The sequence below is a fragment of the Thermobia domestica genome, chromosome 1 (genome assembly GCF_964235325.1).
Source record: "Thermobia domestica chromosome 1, izTheDome1.hap1.1, whole genome shotgun sequence".
Taxonomy (NCBI): Eukaryota; Metazoa; Arthropoda; class Insecta; order Zygentoma; family Lepismatidae; genus Thermobia; species Thermobia domestica.
Genome location: NC_137454.1, coordinates 84,839,633 through 84,856,848, shown reverse-complemented (window position 1 = coordinate 84,856,848; position 17,216 = coordinate 84,839,633). Strand labels below are relative to the sequence as shown.

The window sequence follows — 17,216 nt, the reverse complement described above, 5'->3', positions numbered from 1 at the left end:
CTTCCTCTGCTTGCGTTTGAAACGGTGGCTTGGGGGACAACGGTTTGGAAATGATGAGGATCTCAACATTTCCGTTGTCAACTGGTTCCAATCCTAGGCGGCAAACTTCTATGCAGAGGGTTTACGGAAGATGGTGCAGTGTTACGAAAAGTGTTTGTAACGGCATGGTGATTATGTGGAAAAGTGAAGTAAGCATCTATTTCTGGCAATATATGCCGTTCCGCACGAGCGTATATTTTTTAAATCATCAAACGACTTTTACTTTTGGAATACACTTCGTATTATTCATGTTCTGCTATTGGATCAAAATGATTGCAAGTGTAGTTCAATGATCCACATTTTCAATAAGAAGTTTATTATATAGCCACAAGGAGAATGTGCATCACTGTTTGGACAAATCAAACAAGAATAGATACAATCATTATTTAACAGTAAATACAGTTTTTGTATACAACATGAAAATGAAAAAAATATTCCACCAGAATACAGAGGTTGTTCAGCCTACGTTTGGCCGATTTCGTTCCTTTCCCCTTCCGAACAGAATCGACTCACCCGACCTGGCTCGTGGCGTCCTGCAGTGTTGTGGAGTGGCTTCCTGGGAACGGAGTTGTTTTTCCGCGCGGACGACAATAACGCACAAATTAGGACCATTGTTGTGAGTGTTGTGTTAAATTTGTTTCCAAGTGTTTGGGGTTCCGCTCTGTGACCAAAATGCCCCCCAAACTAAGCCGGTTTTGGGAAGGCTATGTTGCGGTTCTTTAAGACGCCCACTTTAGTGTTTCTGTCATTAGAAAACAGTGCAAGAAGAATGGTTGCAACATCAGTTTAAGTGGAATAAAAAATGTTATTAAAAAGTACAAGGGCAACGAAACTCCACCATTTGGATCACCAAGGAAGTTGCCTAGGAAGCGGGAATGCACCAAGGCCACCTCCACCATGCAGAGAAAACTTCGCAAAATGACAATGCAAGAAAATCCGCCAACACAAAGGTGTATGGCTAATTGTCTTGACGTATCTTTGGGAACTGTGAGCCGGATGTTACACCATCAACTCAAGCTGGAAAAAGTCATGAAAACTCGCGGCCATCTTCTCACGGATGCCCACCAAAAGGAACGAAAGTGTAACGCCCGGAAGCTGTACGAACGGCATCCTGGCAAAACAAAGGTTCTAAAGCTCGATGAAGCATGGATTTACCTTTCCGACTGCGGCAAACCGAGAGCCATCGTGTACCGAGAGAAAGGCACCAGGAACTTCAGAAGGTAGGTCCGTGTCTGTAAAGAATCCTTCCCAAAACGGTTCATGGTCGATACTGGCTACTGTTACCGAGGTAAACTGAGGATTCGTAGGGTGACGAAGAACTGCAAAATAAATTCGCAGTATTTTCAGGAGCAGATCATGCGGCAGATCTACGAACATGAGATTCCAACAATGTACGGAAATGACGCCAAACTGGTGCGCATTCACATGGACAAGGCCTCATCACATACCTCACGATTGTCCCTCGCATTCTATAGGGAGATGGAGGAGGCAAGTGGTATACAGGTGATACCTTTCAATGAGGTACCTGTTAAATCTCCATATGCAAGTCCTATGGATTATTGTGGATTTGGATTGCTGAAGCGCGCTTTGGGAAAACGGCGTATGACAACTGTGGAAGGACTTTGGAAAGCTGTGCAAAGAGAATGGGACAAGATTCCCCTCCCAATTCTCCAGAGAAGCCTATTACAGTGGAAATTACGCTGTCGAGCTATTGTTAGGAACCAAGAGAAATACATCTAGCACTTACGGACCTGGCGCCATGGATTCTTCTAAATTTTTAGGTAAGTCGAACTTGGCCAAATGTAGACTGAACAACCTCTGTAAAACTATCAACTATCAAATTGACAACAAATGACATATTTCTTAACGCTATTCAGATTCATCTCAATTTTCTCGAAAACTACACATGAGGATCTACATGGACCAATATCATTTTATTTAGTTCAATGAGATTTTTCGATTGGTATATATCTCATCTTTGAACATTTTCCCCGTTAAATGTTAAGCTCATTGTAGAATTTATATTAAATTATATATATAAAAATATTCTTTTCGAACAGATTTAATTTGTTAAAACATGTTTCATGAAATGGGTTGACTAAAGCCAGGAAGTTAGTTGCAAACAGTTTGATAACCAGGGACGTATTTAAGGGGGGACTTCCGGGCTTAAGCCCTCCGAAATTTTACATACTATATTAAAGTAAATGAAATATCTAGCAGAATTTTCACATTTCCAGGAATAAAGTTACCAGAGCCCCTCCCTCAAAACAAAATCGTAAATACGTCATTGTTGATAACCATAACAATTTACTTACCTATTTTTGTTGTTAGTTTTAGAGATGTTTATGGCGGATTGTAGACTCAGAATATCAGAAATGTATATTAAAGAGCTGCTATTTTATTTTTTTCTAAAAAAATAGGAAATAAACACCATTCTTCCTACTTACAATTTCTTCTTTAAAAATTAGTGTCAAATTATTGTTTTAAGCACAATAATAATACTTCCATATTTGCAGTTTATTTTTTGTTATGCTCTACTATAGTATTATATTAAAATACTTGTATCCATATAATTTATTTTTGTATTCTCAATATTACAGTATTATAATATATTTATTTGAATTGAAAAAGGTTTGAACTTTATTAACATAATATAGGTGGACATATCACAGTACAAAGATTACGTTAGAAGATAATTACTGGTTGCCATATCTCTGTTTAGTAAATTGCATTCTTTTACTAGGTTTAATTTTTGTTTGTTTCGGTTTTTCTCTATTGAGAGTCGTAATTCTTCTTAAATGCAGGTCTTCATCTTTATGACTTCTTCTGTTTGATATTATTTGATGCAAAATAATGCTAGTGAGATAGATACATAAAAATTATTGAAGTTTACGCTCGCTTGGCAATAAAAAGAAAACAGGAAAAGCAAAGCCAAATAGTATAAAATTCTCAAAATTTAAATATAAAATTATCATACTTACATTGTAGAACTCATTGCTAATTAAGAGAATATTATACTGATAATAATTTATACATAACCAAAAATACAAATACAGTCAAAGAATCAGCATTAAATGCTTGTGTCAATGTGTTAAACTGATCAAATTCAAAAGTGAAAAATATCTGTTAGAAGCTTTTTTTTTTTAATATTAATCATTCTATAGTCAAGATACAGTAACTCTGAAGAAGGACCTCACGGAAGTTGTTCCTTCAAATGGTTACATATCAGACAAAGGTAACGCATGAAAAAAATTAGCTCAATCTATTTATATGAAAGTGACTTTGTTACTTTATATGAAAATCAAAGTGACTATGTTTGTTTCTTAATAACTCTTGAACTACCCGATCGATCTCGATCAAATTTTCAACATCTGAGATGGTTTTATCATTCCACTTTGACGGTGCAACTTAGGAGAAGGGAAGATACACAAAAACGATCGAAAATGACTTATATTAGAGTCAGATCCATAGTTTTGGGGGCCGCTTAGATGAACGGTGACACTTCCGATGCCGGTTAAATCCAAATTCAACCTTTATGTCCAAAATGAAACGTATTCCCCCATGCGAAGAACGGGTATTCTGCTAGTTGAATATTAAATGATACCCAAACGATCTAAAGTTTTGAATGCGTTTCTAGCATACAATATGAAGCAAACATGCCGCGTAAGTTTGAAAAGATATGTATAAATTAATAAGTAGGGATTTGAAGATAATAACTATTTAATAAGTTGGAAATAACGTCAGATAGTTGTGGTGAAAAGCTACCCGAAAACGATGTCACATCACACCTTTACTACTAAAAATTCTGAACTTGAATCCGTGATGGAGGTTTTCAATATTGCCGCCATGATGGTACTATACAGAAATAGATATGGTTCTACCTACATCACCCCTAGCCAAGATATAGTGTTATCCTCTCTAGCGGTTCCAAACTTACAGGGTACCTTTACCTAAAATATTCAGTAAATGCATTCAAGTCTTAAGGTCGCTAGGGAAATTTAATATTATCCAAATGAACTCAATTTTATGGGTTATTTTTATCTGATATGGAACCATTTTAGGGGAGTGAGACTCAAAGAAACTCGAAAGTCAAAAAATAAAGACCACTCTAATATCAATCTATCTACCTATATTTCTGATTTCACAACAAGTATACATTTTTTGTTCTCGTGTGAGGAATAATTTTACAAAGTATATTGGTATTGTTTCTGAACATCCCTAACTCATATTTAAATTTATGATCAATTTTATCCTGAATAGTCGGTATGTCTTATTACATTTCTGAGATAGACCATTGTTGAATAAATCCAAATATTTTATCCAAAATTACATTAATTTCACTTAAGCACAAACAAAGCTTGAAAAGTACATTTTATAATTCTTTTCTACAATTCTTAAGAGACCCAGGAAACTACACGTACCTGTAATGAAGAATCAGTTCCAGAAGAAATATGATCACAGCGGCAAGCGCACCACATCCAAAAAGATATAACGCCGGAATAACGTCTTGCAAATCGATACTGTTAAATACAGCAGCATCCCCATTTAAACATAAGGGCTTCAGGATAAACCATCGTTTGATTTCGCGATCAATGAGGCCAGCTTCCAAAAGAAGTAGTATGCTAATATAACATAGTATACAATACATTAATTAAAATAAAACCAGAAGATCTCTATTATAGCTAGACAGAAGTGTTACAAATATTAGCAGAATAGTAAAAGTTAACTTTTCATTATTTAGACTAGAAATAGGAAATCTCCGGCCTTCCAGAGTCATAAAGTACGGCCTTATGGGCCTGTTGTGGTAAGAAACATGAAATATACTAGAAATACGGAAGTTAATTCAATTATATTGAGCCAAACTCAATGTGCAACTGCACTTCGCATGTGTAATTCATCCTGGTGAAATTACCACAAGGCAAGCAACAATATCTCGTTAGTCACGCAATAGAGCAGTATAGTCGAGAGTAGTCTGATGCCGCCGAAACAGATCCAGGGAGAGTTTCATTATAACATTTTCGACGCTAAGTTCAAGTTGTAGAAATGTGTAAAATGTGGAATTTTCATAAGGTCGTATTATATGGAAATATGCGGTACAGAGTCCTGGGTCTACAACACCGACGTGGGCAGTTAGAAACCAGCGTCTCGTGAAGAGGGCCTCGCCAGTATTGCGTGTGGTTTGGCGTATGGCGACTTCCGAAAATCCACATACACACAGCATCCAACAGCCAACAAATGCAGCACATCGCAGGTGACAACTTGCACTATTCACAAGGATTTATGCCTCATGGTTCACAAGAGCAGTGTATACGCCCTGAAACTGTGTTATGCGACTGAGTAAAAAAAGAAACTGAAGAAGGCTGTATGAATGTTATCTCGCGGGTGATCGGTGGAAGTATGTTGTTACTCATGATGAGGCGTGGATTTATCTCACAAATTGTAGTAAAGTTCGTATCATTACATACAGAGAGAGTTTTCCAAAAGGATCGATTGTGGCCGGTTGATCGTTTACGGCGAAACTGCATTAAAAAAAAAAAAAAAAAGGAGTGAAACGTTACAATCAATGCTGCGTACTGCCAGCTCCATGTCCTGATTGAAATGTACCGGCAGTAAATCCAAGCATTGTACGGACAAGACGTAAAGCAGGTTGAACTGCACTAAGACAAGACATCCAGATACACGGCGAAAACATCGCTGAAACATGCCGTATGGAACAGGAAACTGGAATTGCAACAATTCCCTTCTCTGACATCCCTGTCAAGGCTCCAGATGTCAGCCCCATAGACTATTGTCTTTCGGAATCCTCAATCGCCGCTTGTCCCATCGTCGAGTCTGCATCCTCAATGGCCTGTGGAAAGCGTGTGAAGAGGAATGGGATGTAATACCCATGGTCCAGCTGCAACGTAGTCTCCTGCAATGGAAACTTCAATACCAGGCAATAGTCAGTAGAGGTTGCCTGCAGATCGAATACAACCGGTGGTGAAAACACGATATTTACTAGGTGAGAGACATATTCAAATTCTGTTCACATAACTGAATCAACCTCCGTACACTGTACCTCTGAAAAAGTAAATGAACGATAGATTTTCTTATTTTATCTTTTTAATTTCTTATAGAATTACCATTCTCATGTAAATTATTAATGTAACTCTAATAAATGTAAAATAATTATATAAAAATAGGTATGTTCAGAACTGCAGCCTTGTTGGCAAATGAACATAGTCAATGTGGCCTTTAAACAAATTAGGTTTCCCATCCCTGGTCGAGGCGATTTTCAGAGTTCTCATAGCTGCAACATTTGAGAAAATATGAAACTCTGGTATTTCCAACAAATAGAACTTTCCGAGAAAATATATAGAGATAATTTCGATTCTGGAGTTAAATATCAGAAGAAAATGAATATAAATATCACAGATTTCTATCTTAGTGAATCCTAAGTTGGTACTAGAAAGTAGTGTTGCTCATGAAACATGAAGTACCGTCAAATGGGGTGAATAGAAACACATTTTTGGCTATATGAGTATATAAGTCTGGTGATGTTAAAGGTTTCGGTATCAGATTATTCCAAACAAAAGGTCTTAATATGCTAATGAAGTTCAGTAAACGTAACGTTAATTTATCAATTCCACTTTTCTTCACCTTGATTTTTCTTAATGTTTCTATTCATCCCATGGGTAGGGGTGAATAGAAACAATGACTTTATTTCCATTGTTGTTTCTTTTATACTATTGGAAAGGTTAAAAGAAACAGCGTATTTGTCGAAACGAACTATTTATTTAATACCTGCAAGATATAAGTTCAATAAGACCTGTATTATATAAGTTACAAACTTATAAAACAATACAATGCACAATATAGGTACAAACGACCATACAGTTTTGATGATATTTGAATAAGATTTAAACCACTGAAATCACCAGGGAAACTTATCATGAGTTGAGTTGATTTTGAGGTTATCGTTCCGTTCAGCAGCGAGGCTATATGAGACGTGGACCTACTGATTAACGTGGAATCAGAACCACATGAGCTTCCGCCGGGAATCGAACCCGGGTCTCCTACGCCAAAGGCGCGTACGCTAACCGCCTAGCCACGAAGGAGCCCGAAACTAATCATATACTTAAAGCGTGTTGACGAACTCCTAATAAAACCCAACAGTTTCTTAACAATATCCTCAGGTCCTTTTTTCCGCTTCTCAAGAATTTTCCACTCCTCAAGAAGTGTTTCTATTCACCCCACTAATTAAAAATCATAACAATAACCCAGTAAAGTTAAATTTTGATTAGAAATAATTTACAAAAGGAGAACTTTTACTATGAACGTCAGTAAATGAAACAACAAACTACAAAATAGGCATATGTTCAAATGCAACAAATATGAAAATGTCATACTTACCAAGAAAGTTTGAGGAGCGCTAAAATACCGTGTAAGATTTCAGTAACACATTTATGCTACTGTCGTCTAGCTCAGTGTTCCCAACTCAGTAAAACATTTTGTCTCTGCCCTGAACACTTTAGCCGTATAAGACTATGTTAAGAAATTTCAGTTTTCTTGATTAATTTATCGTCCAGATAAATCCAAAACTAATCTGGGAGTTTTGTTTCTATTCACCCCCATGTTTCTATTCACCCCATTTGACGGTATACATGTTGAAATTCGAGTTGCGATGAAAAAATACAAGGGAAGTGATAGCTGAACTTAATGTAGTTTTTGGCGCTGATGTAATAATGATAATGTCTATCACGTCATGTTTTCTTCAAGAAATTAATTTTACTTGGATATCTATGAACATTCACTGTAAAACGTGTTTTTCGGCGTTGAATGTCTTCCCTGCCTGCCTGCCCATCATTCTACTGTGGTGAAACCTACAGAATACCCATCTGTGACACCTTCCCCTCGTTATCCCTCCCTTCCCGTTGCAATCTCTCGCTACCAATAGCGTTGCACGAATCACCTGAGATCCACCTTGGTTCGCTGACTTCGCAGGAACACTCGCGATGAAAGCAGCAGTCATCTTCTATTTGTTCGAGCTTTATCTGGGTTGATCCTGAACGTGTTATCTTTCGGTCGGAAGACTGAATTCGTCGTAATATTCTGAAGTCATCAGAAAAAATATAAAAGAGCTGTCCTCACGAGGGACTCAGTTTATCTCTCTTTAACGCAGACGATCGTGTACGTACCGTGTTCGTAGTAAGATATAAGATGTGGAAAGTTTAAGTTCATATCAGTGTGTCATTCATGTGAGTGTTGTGCATTCGGTGCTGATACAGTGACAAGTGGAAACTTCATCACAGAAAGAAAAAAATGTAACGGTTGCTTTTCTCTGTGCGTTATTAACTTGGAAAGAATACTTAACAAAACACACATTATCGCACACTAAAACAACTATTTCACATAAGATTCATCCCTCAACTACCGGCAATAGAGGAGTCGTTGCTTAGAAACAGCGGGAAAGAATACTCCAGTGATTTGGCTAACAATCTTTCCTTTCGTTTTGTTTATAACACGTGCAGACGCCCACTTTCGTTAATTGTACTTTAGTATGGGTCATAAGGCTATCTTTACTCTTCTGACATACCTCACACACACGATGTTGTCTCTTATCTTTAAAAAAAAAAAAAAAACACTCATTTCATTCACATAGTCACTTTTCTCAGCCAAGTTTTACTTATTTAAAAGTATTGATTTACTCATAATTTCTTCACCTTGTCATCTATTTGTAAGTTTCAACCTTTTCGATTTCTGACTACCTTCTGGGATATATGTGTTACAATTTGCTCCTAATCTGAATTATTGAAGGTCATGCCACACGACAATGTAAACTAAACCTTGTACTACTAACGTATGTGTGAATTAGTTAATTGAAAAAAATAGTGGTTTATATTTAATCACATACCTATAATTCAGGATATTCTTATAAGGTGATGATTTTCTAAGTGGAACTGCACGGTGATAGCTCTTCTGCACCACTGGAATGGTAGCAACGCTACATTTCTCCTCTTCTGTTAGAGTTTCTTGTAAGTAGGTGATTGCTTCATTTGTATCTGTGATGAATGCCATTTGACCCTTCACTACAGACTGAAGACCTTCTTCTTTTTCAAAGAAAACATTACTCAGGTGAGGTTCCATCTTCTTTCTATATAACTCTCTTGCGAATTCATTAGTTTCATTCTTTTAGAAAAAATAAAAGTTAATAATAATAATAATAATAATAATAATAATAATAATAATAATAATAATAATAATAATAATAATAATAATAATATAGGATGCAGGTTCACAATATAGACCATAAGCCATCTTATTTCCATCTGCCACTGGTTTCTATCTCCCTTTTTTTTTTGTAAAATCAGAATCTTACTATTCTGTAGTTATTAATAATTTTCTTAATGAAATACTAAAAATGCTATATCTATTTTCGAAACCAAATATAAACGTAATAAAACTCACCTCTACCAATAAACTACCTCTCTTCCTTCCTCTGAATCCTTCTAAGAAAAATGAATTATGCGTACTGTGGGCTCGTTCGTGAAAGCATTTACCAGTTGTCTAAAATGTCTATTGAGCCTTTGGGTGTGAAAATTGAAAACATATTTATTGTGATTTAGAACTAACATCATGAGACCATATATGCACCTTCTGTCATTTTTCCGCCAACACAATAATGATGTCACTTTATGTAAAGAACATCTGTGTTCTAAAAAAAAAAAAAAAAAAGTGACTAATGGTTTCCACAGGCCTCTTTAGAAACTAACGTAACACCATTCACGAAGTTCTGCGGAGAATGAAACAAATTATAATCTGACGGTGCCAGGTCTGGATTATGCGGTGGATACATTAAATGCTTCCTCCAAAGATTTCTCAATTTCTAATGAGTCGTCAAAGATATTTCAGTCTGGTGTTGTCAGAGTCGTATGTATACAACACGCTTTCTATTGGTCAGTTCGGCCCTTTATTTTGGATTGCATTCGCGGTAATTGTCGACAGTACGGGTCCCCAATAGCAGCAGCTCATAATGCAAGATGCCCTTCCAATCCCACCAAACAAACTTTCCTGGGCATCAGTGTGGTCTTTGCCACAGATTGTGGAGTTTCTCGCTTCATTGAAGATCTTTTTCGTACAATATTGTCGTAGATTATCCACATTTCATCACTCGTGATTAACCACTTCAGAAATGGCTAAAGTTCGTTACGTTTCAGTAGAGATTCCCAGATGGAAATTTGATGGGGTAAATGTTTTTTTGAGTCAGATCATGTGATATGCAAAAATCGAGCTTCCTTTCTCCAAATGGTTTAACACCGTTTGGTGATGGACATTCAGGTTATCGGTGAAGTCAAGAATGTTTACATGCCGATCTTGCACAACTTTTGCCAGAATATCATCCACTTTTCTGCGATTGGTCCCCCACTACGAGGAGCATATTGAACATTGAAATTTTCAAGAACGAAAGCGACTGAACCATCCTTTGGTTGTTGCTTTCGGTAACGTATCTTTCCTATAAACAGTACAAATTTCTGCACGGGAATGTGCAGGGTTTGCCTCGTTACCGAAATAAAATTGTAAAATATAGCGCAGTTTTGGGGAAAGTTTGCTTATCTTCACGGCACAATATCATAACGTCTAATTATTAGAGTTCTACCTCCTTTTGCACTTCTACTAGCTACAACTGTCAGCTGTCTAATTACATTAAGTCTCATCTGCCGCGACTTATATAATCTGAGATTTGAGGCCCTAATACCATCTTGTATGCCAATAATTCACTACTTTTAAGAATACCTGATTTTTAAAATAAGAACAAAATCTATAGAGCTGTTTTTTAAAAAAAAATCGTCTAAAATTAATCTCAGTAGTAAAATACTGCTATTGATTTTCCGAGAAAAATGAATTATTGTCATACTGTAGTATTCCTGAACTATTTGTTTGTACGTGTATCACAAATCTCGTGGGACAAAACTTACCTCTTATCATACTAGTTAACCAGCTTTTATGTATTTGTTCGAGAGAAATTTTGCCATATTATATGATTAGTAATAATGAAATATTTATTTATGAAATATTAACAAATTCGTTAAAGCTGTTTCCGAGAAATCATTTTTAAAAAAACACCTCACTAGAAATTTTTCGAGAAAATCGCAATTGCCAATTGTAGTCCTCCAACGAACTACCGTTATTTGTATAAATGTATACTTCTCAGTAATTTTAGCCAGTTTAAGCTCTTTTTTGTCGATTTTCTTTAATATTAATTACTGTGCAAATAAAATTAAATAATATTACTGCCTCTATTTGTTAATCAATTACTGTATTATAATATTTTATAATACATAATACATTTTGAAAATATTAATGCTGAAATTAAATAAAAGATACAATTATTAAATACAATACAAGCTCATCAGTAAATGATCATGATCATCTTCCATTTAATAAATTCATTAAAACTCAATATCTGTTCAACATTTGTAACATTTTTTTATTAAATCATCATATATTACCAATTCATATTATTTTCAGTAGCGTATCTAAAGTTTTTGCTTGGGGCAGGTGTGACGTAGGGTGTTAATCTTACGACAGTGAATATTTGGCCTGTTGATCCTTGGCGATGCTAAAATTCTATAATGTTTTGTCTGGATTTGGAAAAAGAGAAAGAACAAAGATGGGTCTCTGAACTCTCACAAAATCGTTACACACACAACAAGATAGCACATCACAAACAGAAGAAAACAACAACAAACACAAAGATGTAGTAACCATAAGAAATGCACAACTTAGTAACACAATATAAACTACCATCACACAAATCACAAACTGAATCACACAATACTAATGTACCAAAAGAGCAAGACTCAGAATATACGTCCACAGAAAATAATCATTCTGATCTCAACATTAATTTTCTCAAGTGATGAACTATATATTTTTAGTGGAGCTATGGGATCCGTATCATATGCTAAACTATGATTGCAACATTTCTTGACGCTTCTCTGTTGAAAACCGACATTAAACGCAGCAACACAAACATTGTTTTAATCAACATACCTTAAAGTAGCTAAGGAAATACTCAGTCTTCTCAGCTCCAACCATCATCTTGTCATTAATAATTTGCTGTTGTGTGTTTGTGACAGATCCAGTAGCTGACAGAAGAGATACAACGTTCCCTGAATATGCAGTGTACAGAAGAACTGCTAGCACAAAAAGGGCAATGAACAATATTCTGGCTGCAGCTGTCACCGGGTCACGAGCTGTTCCTGTTAAACGATACATGCATTTCCGAATCTCTGAATTGTTTCTCTACAGAAAACTTTTTAAAGCTGATATAAAACTTTAATTTACGTAAAATTAACATGATTTACACTAAAATTAATTCAAGTAAAACACGCAAATGCATTATTAAATCATACAGATACATTAAAATGTCAAATGAAAAGTTGAGGTTCCGTGATAAAATGATACATTTATTAACTACGTTGCACAGGTATAGAGAGAGCAAGTGTCCAAGTTTAAAATTCGTAATAAGGAATGGATACATCCTTCGTGTAGTGAAAAATATCCACATAGTAATTGAATTCCTGACCAATAAATTGTATTATGATTTTTAAAGTGCATATATTAACCAGCTACTAGGATCGTGAAGGAACGTCGTAATGGTGGTATGTAAACTGTATCTTTAACGAACTCTCAAAAGAATAAATTGTACACTTAATAAGAAAACAGGAAAGCCACCACGGGACAAGGTTGTCCCATTCCATGGACAAACAGTAAACGTAAACAAATTTGGGTAAGGTCTGTCGAACTTTGGCAGCTTCATTCGTAATGCTCGTGTAAGATAGTAAACGATTGTTTTATTCACTTATGAATTCTCAATCATTCTTTATGAACTTCATTATTCTTATACCATTTGCTACTTATGAAACTAAGACACTGTATATTATTATTTTCGCATCACAGGTTATTCAAGTATTACATTTACCTGGAAGTGTTCATTTAATGCCGTATATCTTTACTTAATTAGTTATTCCATTTGTGTATATCATCTCATATTTGAGTACAAATTTTCTTGATGCTGTTCAGATTATTCTTTTGTTGAAATTGAAAATCCAAAAAGAACAATATAGTATACTACGAAAAGTGTATATCGTAATATGAAGCATTGTCTCTGATTACAATAACTTAATTGATTTTATGATTTCTTAACGTGTGGCTCTAGACCACAAAGAGAAAGTTTTGAGCTTATTTAGGTATTGAAAACCTCATTTTTTTGGATTTTCCGAGAGATAATTCTGTTGGAGTTATTTCTGACGCATATTGGTTCCTTCAATTTTTAAAGTCGCTTCTAATATTTCTCTACCACCTTGTTCTGCTACATTAGTTCTTTTAGAAAAAAATACATAATCTCACGGGCAATAAAAACGTCATTTTTTAGACTTTTCATTTAATAATTTCGTGACTTTGCTAAGTATATCAAAATATTTTAAAATTATTATCATCTTGTATTTGATCAGTGTAAGAGTAACAGTTAGTGTTTTCACTGTTCTCACTTCCCAATTATGGGATCTAGGACTAAAATTCCACATCTACAAGATTTTCCTTCTGTCCCACTCTACTGGGATGTTTCCTTGAAATTACATAGTATTATTTTATAAATATAACATCATGCAGCAGTATTTATTCCAATAAAAATATGAAAATACGAAATAATTTTATTAAAGTAATATTTGACATATACCTATATTATGCGCAGATAGCATTTCTATTTCCTGTGAGATCATGCAATATTTTCTAAAGCAATTAATGTACCAGAACGAGATGGTAGTGAAATATTAATAGTAACTTTAAAAATTATAGGAACTAACGTCACACCTGCATCAGAAATAACCCCGATAGAATTATTTCTCGGAAGATCAAATCAGGATGTTTCCCATATCTAAATATTCTCAAAACTCTCCCATTGTGATCTAGAAACCACACGTTGAGAAATCATAAAACCATTGCCAACTAAGCCATTGTAATAAAAAGGACATAACACATTGAACGAATCTGTGAAACTAATGTAATTGAGAAAAGAATTTGAATAACATCATGCCATCTATTGTAACTGTATTGTTCGAAACATCTTTGAGCAGAATATGAAGTGATACTATTTCACTATTGTCCCCAATCAAATTATCAGAAATGATCAATGTTTGTGATTCACTATCAATCAAAGAAGGATATTATTCATTATTAATCTGCGCATTTACAAATGGTAAATTCCGTAACATCATTAACGGAATTGTAAACTTCTGTGTCGATTGCGACTTATTTGATACCGTCATATATATTAACATCTTCATTTAAAATCATTATTATCGTCACATGAAGCACTCCCCATAATGTTACAAAATTTAACTTTAAAAATAAATAAATAACAATAATAAATCAGTGAAGAGATGTGGAATTATTATGTCATATTCGCAGTATGTGTATATAAGAAGATAAACATCGCTTATTTTTCGTTTTCTTTAGATTGTCCTCTTGCTATGTCATATCAATTTATATCTAACTATACAGAGTGGCTCAAAAGAAGGTACAGACCTACGTATATAAAACATACTAGGATTGTATACCTACTTTTGGGCCACTCTGTATATGCAACATTAATCTTTACTTACATTAATTTTAATTTAACTGTCTATAAATTATACATGGTTTCGGTCTTTTTACACCCAAAAAATGGATGAACATACCTTGTTGACAGAAAGCTCCAACTGTAATCAATATAATTTCAGTGAGTTCCCAAACAGGAATACGTGGTTTCGACGAATATCCAGAATATAATCCAGTCTCTTTCGCCAAAATAAATCTCATAGCAACTGCAATGGCTAACACAAAGATTATTACTGTAAACCACACGCCTCGAGAAAATGCCAGTAAGTAGACATTCCTTGTTGATCTCAGTGACTGTACTTTATAATACAACTGTGGCCTGGAATAAATAATAAAATAACATTAATACATTATTTATTTACCTAAGTATTTACAGCTTGATCTCATATTAAACCACATGTACTAGTTTTATTTAGATACATGAGAATACAATTGGGGCATTCAGAGCACAAGAAATTCAAGACTACTGTGTTACAAATTTCAAAGGTTTTTGCTTCCTCGATGAAAGAAGGTGATCTTTATAGATTTCGACCTCCTGATTCAGGATCTGTTCTTAGTTTTGCTCTATCATCCACAGTTTTTGAGAAACAGTAAAGGTTATTCTATCAAATAATATCCCAATATACCTTTGTACATGAGTCAATAGGAAATTTTATGGGTAATATGAAGTATAATACAGTATTGCAATTGTTTTAATTCAATTTATTTTTAAAATTACACTTAAATTAGAGCAAATTTGTGCATTTTGTAAAAAAAACATTAAAAGAGAGGTACCAGAGCATAAGTCACAAAACAGAAGAAATGATTAATTTTACATTTATTTGCTCTATCATCCACAGTTCTCTAGAAACAGTAACGGTTAGTGTATTACTATCGCCTTGGTGAAAGGGGGATCGTACAAGCTTATTTACGTCTCTCTTTTACACTAATTTTGGACTAGAAATTTTCCCAATCATCCCTTCCACCGGGAAGTATACGCATGTTTTGCCAACCTTCCCCTGAGCTTGGGAAAGACTCAAGCGGAAGAGTTGGTAGCAACGTGTTTGGCTGCGTCCGAACTATCCGAATATAAAAATTAGCAAATAAGAAATATCGACTTAAACCTTTCTTATCTAACTGGAAGTTTGGCGCGAGGGATAGTTCACTACATAAATATAATTAAAATCATGTACATTCCGCAACCTGTTCTCGCGTCTCTGTTCAGCACTAAAAACAATCACAAAAAAAAGAAATATCTGGCAAACAATTGAAACACTGGGACTTAGATATCAATCGTTCATATTTAACAGAAAGCAAAATTAATAACTTTACATGCACTGGTTTTACACGGGAAGATTGAATATTAACATATATCTGAGCTGGAATGAACAAAAAGTATTAATCATTTACATCACTAAAACAACACTCTCATCAATGACATCAAATAAACAATAATTTTTCAAAATAGTACTTTGGAATTCCCTATCTAGCTAAACAACATGTAAAAAAAAAAATAGAACTGAAAATGTTTACATAACATAATTATACGCATGCGTTTTAATGGATTGTGACCGTTTGCGTTGTAAGTTTACGTTTGTTATCATTTTTTTTTTTTTTTTTTTTTTTTTTAATTCGAAGTTCACTATTTAATGGCAAATACGAGATACCTGGCGGGTAAAACACAATCCCAAAGCTAGAATCACTTTTGCATTCCGTCGATAAGTTCCTGAATTAGACAAACTTGATGTCAATGCTCGCGAAGCTTATTTTCCTGATTGCTTCTATCATTTTAATTCACCTTTACTTACATCACATGGTCCTCAAAAAATGGCGTGGCCACCTTGTCGTTCCCCTGGACTTGCAGAGCTCTAATGGAACCAATTGCATAAATTTTGAGTCTTCTTGTTTAATATGACGATCGTTACTTCCAGAAATCATTTACACACGTTAAATCTTTTTTCTACATATTATTTAAATCACGATGCTTTTAATAAAATGAAGTTTCACTGAAAAACTGTGTCATAGAATCGGGTCGCGTCACGCATCCATTGGGTCCTCTTTTCCGAGTGCTGAGCGTCCCTCCTGAACACACAAAGCATGTGTACAGAATGCACTTAGGACGTAACATAGTTTCCGATTGGTCAGTTTTTGAAAAGTTGTCCAATCACCAGTCACTTTAGAAAATCACCGTAAGTACGAAATAGTCTAGCAGCTTCTGGAACTTTCTCGAAGCTGTTCAACCGGAAGTTTCAACATCTTTGAGACAAAGAATCTCTGCTTTGCACACACACACATTCACAAGAAAAGTCAGTTTGTGGCGTCGAAGAGAAGTCATGTGCTGAACAAGCATGCATAGAGTTGCCAACTACTATGTTTTATCACCAAAAGTCAATTATAAATTTAATAAACTATACGCATTAATTTTTCTTGCTGTCGGTGGTCGATAGCAAATGGCGCCCACAGAGAATTGGCAATATTGTATTGACAAAATTGCCAAAGGACCCTGGGTGTTTACATCTGGTCCTTAATTTTGATGCACCCTGTATATGGTTCGATTT

General features: G+C 35.0%; 1 protein-coding gene across 1 annotated transcript; it reads right to left on the bottom strand.

The window, feature by feature from the left end:
- Positions 1-338: 338 nt before the first annotated feature.
- LOC145686784 (ionotropic receptor 84a-like) lies at positions 339-16,602 on the bottom strand. Its single transcript, XM_081760445.1, has 6 exons — positions 16,467-16,602; positions 14,760-14,998; positions 12,073-12,281; positions 8,933-9,207; positions 4,461-4,661; positions 339-2,895 (listed from the first exon to the last, which is right to left on the bottom strand). Coding segments are annotated over exons 1-6 (1,086 nt in total). The 5' UTR covers positions 16,469-16,602; the 3' UTR covers positions 339-2,735.
- Between the last annotated feature and the right edge of the window lie 614 nt (positions 16,603-17,216).

Bases quoted from the DNA above. Each gene is read 5' to 3' on its own strand.
- LOC145686784 (XM_081760445.1), bottom strand. The intron at 12,282-14,759 runs GTATGTTCATCC...ATCGTTTAACAG, and splicing joins TGGAGCTTTCTGTCAACAAG to GAACAGCTCGTGACCCGGTG. The intron at 4,662-8,932 runs GTATGTGATTAA...ATGTTATATTAG, and splicing joins AAGAATATCCTGAATTATAG to CATACTACTTCTTTTGGAAG.